This window comes from Macrobrachium nipponense, chromosome 30 (assembly GCF_015104395.2).
Source record: "Macrobrachium nipponense isolate FS-2020 chromosome 30, ASM1510439v2, whole genome shotgun sequence".
Taxonomy (NCBI): Eukaryota; Metazoa; Arthropoda; class Malacostraca; order Decapoda; family Palaemonidae; genus Macrobrachium; species Macrobrachium nipponense.
Window position 1 is genome coordinate 48,205,525 of NC_087218.1, and position 7,924 is coordinate 48,213,448.

Consider the following 7,924-nt stretch of genomic DNA (forward strand, 5'->3'; position numbering starts at 1 on the left):
CATCGGCTTCTTCTTGGCTGGGGACTCAGATGATGAGCAGTCTGGAAAGTATTTCTCTGTCACTAAATCTCATTAATATTTGACAAGGGGCAGGAATTTTTAGTGGCTCTCTCATATGGAAATTGGCCATAGTTTCTCAATGTGCTTACTTTAATAATGGTCGTAATCCCAGTACCACTCAAGACTGCAGAAGCAATCACAACTGGGATACATCAAATGAGAATAGCCCTAACATGGTCACTGTGTATGCTGGCATAACTGATAGCACACTTCTCAGCAGGTATGCCTTAATGTCTTCCTGCCTTACGTTTGATCACATATACGTCCAAGGTTCCAAAATGGTTAAGAATTGAAACTTTTTTTATTTACTAACATGACATAAGCAGATCTGTTGCATCTTTAAAAACTTGCAAACACAGTATTTATGTTCTTGTAGAGTATGAACATACAGTTCAAGAGTACAGCATGTATTGTCCATAATACTGTTTTTATGTCGGTTAAAGTACTGGTACAGTATGAAAAAAACTTGTTCAGTTTGGTATCATTCATGATGTTTGACAAAAACCCAATGTGCAAGATGCCCCATTGGATGAAACATTCCTAGATTGTTAATGACAACTGTATTATGAAGTCTGTAGAATATTTTCTCTTAGTGCTATAAATCATACAAATTTTATCAAATGCTACCATCCATCATATAAATCTCCCAAAAGGTTAGACATAGGAATTGAATACTTGTATCTTTATTGGGTAACCTTTATCCAGGTACACTTCATTTATGAGTCTTCTTGTTCACATTTATAAAACTACTACCCCATATATCTATATGAATGCCCTTCTGAAGCAGAAAGCTATATTCATGAATTCCTGGGCATACAGTCAATACAAGGTAACATTTTAGTGGGTGTAAAATAGAGCTCTCATACTATATACATGAGAGTATCAAAAAAGTTGAAAAATACAGTCTTACTATAAGCTAATATTCCGCTTGGCTGTAAAGTACAGCTTGCATTATATTTTTCTAGTGAAGTGAAATATCTAATTTATACATGTACAATATTCTCTTGATCATTTCAGCCTAAATCTGAGTCAGATCTTTACATATGAAAAAAATAACATTAACTTCATGAGTTTTAAACAGCTTGCCTTATTTTTAACAGTTACAAAGTATTTTCCCTTTACACTGAGTTTGTAAGAAATATTCACCAGTACACTGTAATTTTGTAAGAGATATTCACCAATACTCTGTAATACTACACAATATACTCTTGCTTCTGGCATTACACTCTTCATACATACAGGTCCTAAGGTCAAATACAAACTCAAAAATTAGTAATCTGTTTGGTATATGACCCCAAATTCTGGGAATTCATGCAAATTCAGATTTAGGGTTTCATGCAAATTCAATGACATAGAGGGGACAATATTCTTGCTTGTCATATTTGACAAATACTTTGGGTGCAATTGGATCATCTACTGTTGTATCATACAGCTCATTTGTGAATACGTTCTTGGGTGGGCGGGTCATGCTACTATCACCTTTGGTCACTTCACCAACAATTACTTCGGCTACTAACAGAAAGCAATGACCCAGCAGAGATGGCTGGCAATATCTGCTTGCCACTGCTGCACTGTAAAGATAAACAATTGTATTAGTTAGTAATTCACTTGCATTAATGAGTTTTTATAAAGTCTTATGGCTAAAATGAACGAGAGTTTAAGGCTTATAAGGAAGTTAAAATACTGTAAATCAAAAGATAATCCATTGAGAGCACTTGAAATTTGCAGAATGGTACAGTTAGCAGCTTTGAATAAAGAACTGTTACATTCACAATGTCCCATTCATGAGAAAAATAGTCACTTAACTTTGATAGACAAAAATGATTTTGGGAAGTAGCCTTTCCCAGAAGAATGTGGGTCTTTCACCGTCCGGAAGCGCAACTTAATATGGCATCTTCAAGACAAGATTATGCACATAGATATTGAAAACCATGTGGTAGGCTAGCTAATAAGTAGCAGCAGAGGAATTAAGCTGATTCATTTGCCTTTATAAAGAACATGTCTAGGAATTCTTTGGTTATAACAGGATTCAGTATACTACTATTGCCAGATGAAAATTAATGCATTACTGAATAGGAAAACATAAAGATACCAATGATGATGAATAGGAAAATAGATACCAATGATGAAAAGATATTAATTAATTTCTAGTTTCAGGATCTTAAAACTCAACTGAATGGAAGATCCTGTCAACAGGGTTGGTCAGTTAGTAGTTCCTGCAATTGGTTTTATTGTTGTAAAGGGTCCACAATAATAAAGTTTTAAGAGTCTGTGTATAATTTTTAAGACTTTACAGAAAGCTTTCGAACGCTTCCCTGGGTTTATCTTCAGTCCAAAAGATTTTTTTTTTCTTTTGGACTGAAGATGAACCCAGGGAAGGGTTCGAAAGCTTTCTGTAAAGTCTTAAAAATTATACACGGACTTAACACTTTGTATTATTGTGGACCCTTTACAACAGTATATATACTCTAGCGATAGAGAGTTTTTCCCCTACTAATTGGTTTTATTCATAGTTTTTAAAAGCAGTGGTTTTACATTGTACTGTAAATGGCATATGAACGCTGTGACTGAATGGTGTATCAACAGCTGCACAATTGTTGGCAAGAAGCTTTATATAAAGTATATGGTTTGTATATTTAGCAGCTTAAATGACTGATGTCAGAATCACAATACACATCTTACATTAAGTAACTAAGCAACAGAGAAATATTTTTGACTAATATAGGAAACTCAAAATAGTAGCAGTTCCCTTGTAATAAACAACAATCCAGCTTAATGTTTTGTGTACAAACATAAGGATCCCATTACCTATTTGAAAAATATGATCCTCTTCCAAACTTGTGCCCCACATTTGTACCATAAAGCCTCCAGTCGAAGTTCTCCTTACATATGGACTCAACATATTCTTCTCTTGTTCCATGGAAAAGCCTTTGAATATTGAGGGTTTTTGCACTTCCATATTTGAGTGTTAGTTCAAGTTGTTTATTCTTGAAGGGCCTCCAAAGAAAAGGGTTCTGTATTCTCTTGATGGCACGAGCCCTTCTACCTGGTAGTGTCAGTAGTAACAAATGTGATATGTCACTGTACTCCTTACTCGAACTTTCCAAAGTTACAATTTTCATTGTGTCAGAAGACTTCATAGCATCCCAAAATGGAGGCAAATCTCGATTTACAGCATCCTTTTGTGGTCCAAGCCCACCCTGATGTTCCAGATTCTGCGATTTTGTGCTCATTTTCTTCACTGGACGTCGACGGACTGGCCTCACAGTTTTAGTTACTAAGTTTGTTTGCTGCATGGATTCTATATCTAAAATGTACTGAAATTTGGATGTGTTGAATTTAAGTTGAGCTGGTCCATTACTGCAGAAGTACTTTTCTATTTCATCTGAAATAATGGAGGAAATGTTTTCATTGCTCTTTGTGCTGTCATTTTCTCCATATTTTATCCAATTCTTGTTAGTATCCAAGAAATACCATACAAAGGTTGTTGCCTTAGAACTGTTTGACAAAGCAGATGACTGGGTGGATAATCGCCGAATCTTATAACTGACGTTTGCAGAGTTTATGTTTCTCACCCTCATTTGCTCAAAATCAATTTCCCACGGATCATTTCCAAGAATTTTATACATGTCCTTCCCTGCACTTCCCAGTTTTGATGGATTAACTGGTGTGAGTTGAACGCCTGATTGATTGACATCTTCGAAGGCATCCTCAATCTCTATTGAGTGGAAATTCCGGAAGTTACACCACACAGATCTATATAACACCTGCCACTGACTGGTGCACTTGGCGTGAAGCCTAAGGCAGCCACGATCCTCAAAACTGCACCTGTTATCAATTGAGTAAACGCAGATCTCTGGTACTTCAACATCACCGTCATGATAATATGACCATTTTGTCAAATTCTTATATGCTGATCTAGGTCTGCTCAAATCCTTAGCTGATTGGGATCGCCTTTCCTTGTGTGATTTTGGATGTGATGCACCTCTGCCAGCATGTGGTAACCTATCAAAGGCTTCATTGTGCTGAAGTGATTGCCTTGACTGGCTGGATCTCTGTTCAGGAAAAAAATGAAAAGTGAACATTGCATAATGCACTGTATAAAATCAAGCAGTTCTGAAACCATTGTGGTACTTTGCTTTCTATAACTAATTTTGATGCTGATAAAATATACTAAAGTTAGTGAAAAATGCAGGGATTATATTTACGTATATCATTTATCTGACAACTTCAGACTTTGATGGAAGGAACAGAATGGAAGTATAGAGTTTAGGCCAAGCACTGGGACCTATGAGGTCATTCACCACTGCACTGGAAAGGAAATTGAGAGAAGGTAGGTTTGAAAGGTGCAACAGGAGGAAGACCTCACAGTTGCACTAAGAAATAATTGTTAGGAGATGGTGGATAGCAAGATGGAAGAAAGATAACATGAATGGAAGCACAGTAAAAGGAGTGAAAAGAATTGCTAACAGAAGTGTAGTATGCTTACAATATATTCTGCCTGGGGTTTCATAAATACTAATATAAATCCTATTATCAGTAAAAAGAAACTAAGTACAATCTTGGTAGTCATAGCTGAAAAGCTACATTTGCTTTGCTTTATGCATTAAATTCAAAGTACTGAGCTTCAAAAACATTTTAAGATATTCTGATCTTTGTAAAGCAACCCATCATGTATTTACCAAAAGGAAACATACTTCAACATTGTCTGTGGTGCTAAATCTGTATGTCCATAGGATAGGGACACCCTGCTGAGGGTTGTAGCCTTCTTCAAACATGAAACAGGTGGGTCAGGATCATCAAATTTTCAAATATTTGCATTTCAATTATTTCCTCAGGAAAGATTGTTCATGGAGATTGTGAGTGTTCACACCTGGAGGTAATTCAAACATTTATTTTCAACCTTTTTCTTGTTAAAACTCTGGGTGAACAGACTACCCTTTTTGTAATGAACGACCCTTGAATGTTAAGGACTTGGTTAACACTGATGATCTGGAATTGCAATCTTATGCTACAGTTTTACTTACAGTAACAGACCAAAAAAAAAAAAAAAAAAATGTCCAACAGGTGAAGATGACAGTCATATACATCACGTACATTAGTATACACGAGGTATGCAATTGAAAACATAAAAGCAATAGGTACTTAATTTTTATGTCTAATTATCTCACTGTAGTACTTACTTGTGCATTTTGGTTCCTTGAGCCCCTTCTAGTCCTCTCCATCTGGAATTAAATTGTAAAATACAGTGAATTTTTATAACATAATATTGTTTGAAATGTTTAGGCTCTATATATATACAGAATATGCAGACTAAATACTTTAACATACAAGTTGTTATATTATTATCTAATAAGACTTCTTACATCATAATGCTAAATACCAAATACTACAGTAGTATTAGAAACTGTAAGCCTCTTATTATTTTTGAGGATATTTAACTAAAAGCACTTGTTATCCAATGAATATAAAAAATTTACCAAGAATTAAATTAGTCGGAAATCTTTTACACAAATGTTAGGAGAGGCTGGAAAGAAAGAGGGAGGGACCCTATAAAGAAAATATGAATAAGGTACACTTATGGTACTATCCTCCTGCTGACAGAAAGCAATGTAGGGAACTGCCAAGAATCTTATTACTAACTGTAGTTCTTTGCCCATGGCACACAGCAAGCACTACTTACCCCAACAGAATGATGTCTGGCGTGAACGAAAAACAGGGAGGGTGGGTGATAATGATCAAATAGGTTATGCAACTATAGAAACCTTTTTTAAGTAATTCTGAGTCACCTTAATATTATTGTTGCAATTTCTTAATGGCATGGTATTAATTACATTCATACAATACAAATTGCCACAATGTTACTGTGTAATTCAGAAGTACTTGCATAATCAATCACTTTTCATTTCCGTAATGCAATTAAGTGTGGTTAGGAAGACAAAAACTGTAAAGCAAAAGTAATATAAAAAAAAAAATGCTTATCCATGCAAGAAATGGAATAACACATCAACAGAGAGCTGTTTTCTTGAAGACTCAGCATGAGTTACCACTGGCAACTGATAGGACCAGTTGGAATTTTGCTTCTTACTTTTAGGAAAAGTTACTCTGGCTGGATATAGCATTTATAATTCCACGTGTTAAGTTAGATCAATATGTTATTAAACCATGAATTACAAGTCAATTGATATTCTCTACTTAAAAGAAAAACATTCCCATGCAAGAGTATTAAGAAACTAAAATTATATACTAAACAAAAATGGTTTCTCCAGCGAGATCAGTAACATTTTGATCTGTCCTGCGCATTCTGCTAAACGACAGCAACCCCATTTCGTTAATACAGCCTATATAATCCACACGATTCCTTTAAAAATGCGGTAAGAGTAAAATTCACTAGCAAATATGTAAATTTGCCTAAAATGTATCCCAAACTGGCAAAGTATAAATGACAATTAGTGAATTCATTACATTAAAGCTTATTACTAAATGTGAAATATATTTTATATATTCGCACATAAAATAAAAAGTATGGACTTTTTTCACACAAATGTTCACATTTCAAAGAATGTATCCTGTGAAATTTTTTCATGTCAAAGAATGTATCCTGCTGAATAAGTTTCAGCTTTCAGACCCAGTTCAGTAATTTAATTTTGTACCGAATGCGCGCAATTTTGATACGCTGCAGTAATGTGAAATAAAATCATTTGGATACCTATAATTAAATGGATAGCCATTACCAAATCAAAATCGTTCATCTTTTGTGATCTCCATTCTCCGATCACTGGTTCGTACGGCTAACAGACTGTGTGGTCGTCGGGTTTACAGCTACAGTCGATTTAGGGATATCGGGTCGTAGCCATTCATTTTTGGGCGCAAATAAAAGATTTTGATTATTTTGACAGCCCGACAAACACCTACCTTCTAGTTCTAATTGAAAAGATGAATCAATCCTGACATCCAAGGTCCCACAACGGTTGTATTCCTTATCCCTCGAGGCTGTAACTAATGCAGTAGTGATGTTGGAAAAGGACGGAGGGACGGCCGTGGAGGGAAGGAACCCTGTCTGCTGAGACGGGGCGTTTGTTAGCCGTAGCTGTAAACAGAAAACAGCTGATATGCAGGGGTGCCAACAGTAAACGACGATCGGCGTGAGCGTAGGACACAGCCAATCGATTTTCAGCCATAGAAGCCCTCCATCACATCTAAATTATTGAATAAGATTCAATGATAACATGGTTAAGAAAGTGCAATGGCAAAAATATACGTGTCTGTAACTCCAATCTATGCAATAATGACAACATATAGGTAAAGTAGGAGTCTATGCTCAATATCTGCCACGGCAAAAATCGTAACCATATTACGTTAACGACGACAATATTTTCTGCTGTGCTTATAAATAAGACTATGTCTTGTGTTAGAACGACGACAAGTCGTCGACGGTTGTTGAGAGCCAGGCAGTTTTTTGTATATCCATGAGCTATTTTGAACGGTTGGTAGTGATGGGTGGATGTTTCAAGTTGACTTGACGCAGCAAAACCACCTGTCTGAACGGATGTGATGGGGAAATAACGACGTGTATGATACGACTGAAGCCAACACGTAAATTGTAAGTCGCTCTTTCTTATTATTAATAAATTATTTTAAGAGTATATCAGCATAACAAAAATACACTATGTGGGATATTGAAGTAATGTGGGAAGACGCGCAAAGGCGTAGCTCGATGCAGGTTGTAACTGCTGGGAAGTGCCCACTGCCTATACTCTGGGCTCTGGCTACAAAAGGTTGAGACTCGAGGGTGATTAGTACTGCTGCCATATTTTCTTAAACTCGTTCAAACTTTTCAGGAAAAAGGGTGACAATTTTGGTA

At 35.9% G+C, this 7,924-nt stretch overlaps 1 protein-coding gene across 1 annotated transcript; it reads right to left on the reverse strand.

The window, feature by feature from the left end:
• Positions 1–347: 347 nt before the first annotated feature.
• Positions 348–7,172, reverse strand: LOC135202491 (protein mono-ADP-ribosyltransferase PARP11-like). Its single transcript, XM_064231904.1, has 4 exons — positions 6,976–7,172; positions 5,244–5,285; positions 2,869–4,115; positions 348–1,631 (listed from the first exon to the last, which is right to left on the reverse strand). The coding sequence occupies exons 2-4, from the start codon at positions 5,283–5,285 to the stop codon at positions 1,394–1,396; spliced, it is 1,527 nt and encodes a 508-aa protein (XP_064087974.1). The 5' UTR covers positions 6,976–7,172; the 3' UTR covers positions 348–1,393.
• Between the last annotated feature and the right edge of the window lie 752 nt (positions 7,173–7,924).

Bases quoted from the DNA above. Each gene is read 5' to 3' on its own strand.
- LOC135202491 (XM_064231904.1), bottom strand. From the start codon at position 5,285: ATGGAGAGGACTAGAAGGGGCTCAAGGAACCAAAATGCACAA. The intron at 4,116-5,243 runs GTAAGTACTACA...TTTCCTGAACAG, and splicing joins CAAGGAACCAAAATGCACAA to AGATCCAGCCAGTCAAGGCA. The intron at 1,632-2,868 runs GTAATGGGATCC...TTATCTTTACAG, and splicing joins GGATCATATTTTTCAAATAG to TGCAGCAGTGGCAAGCAGAT.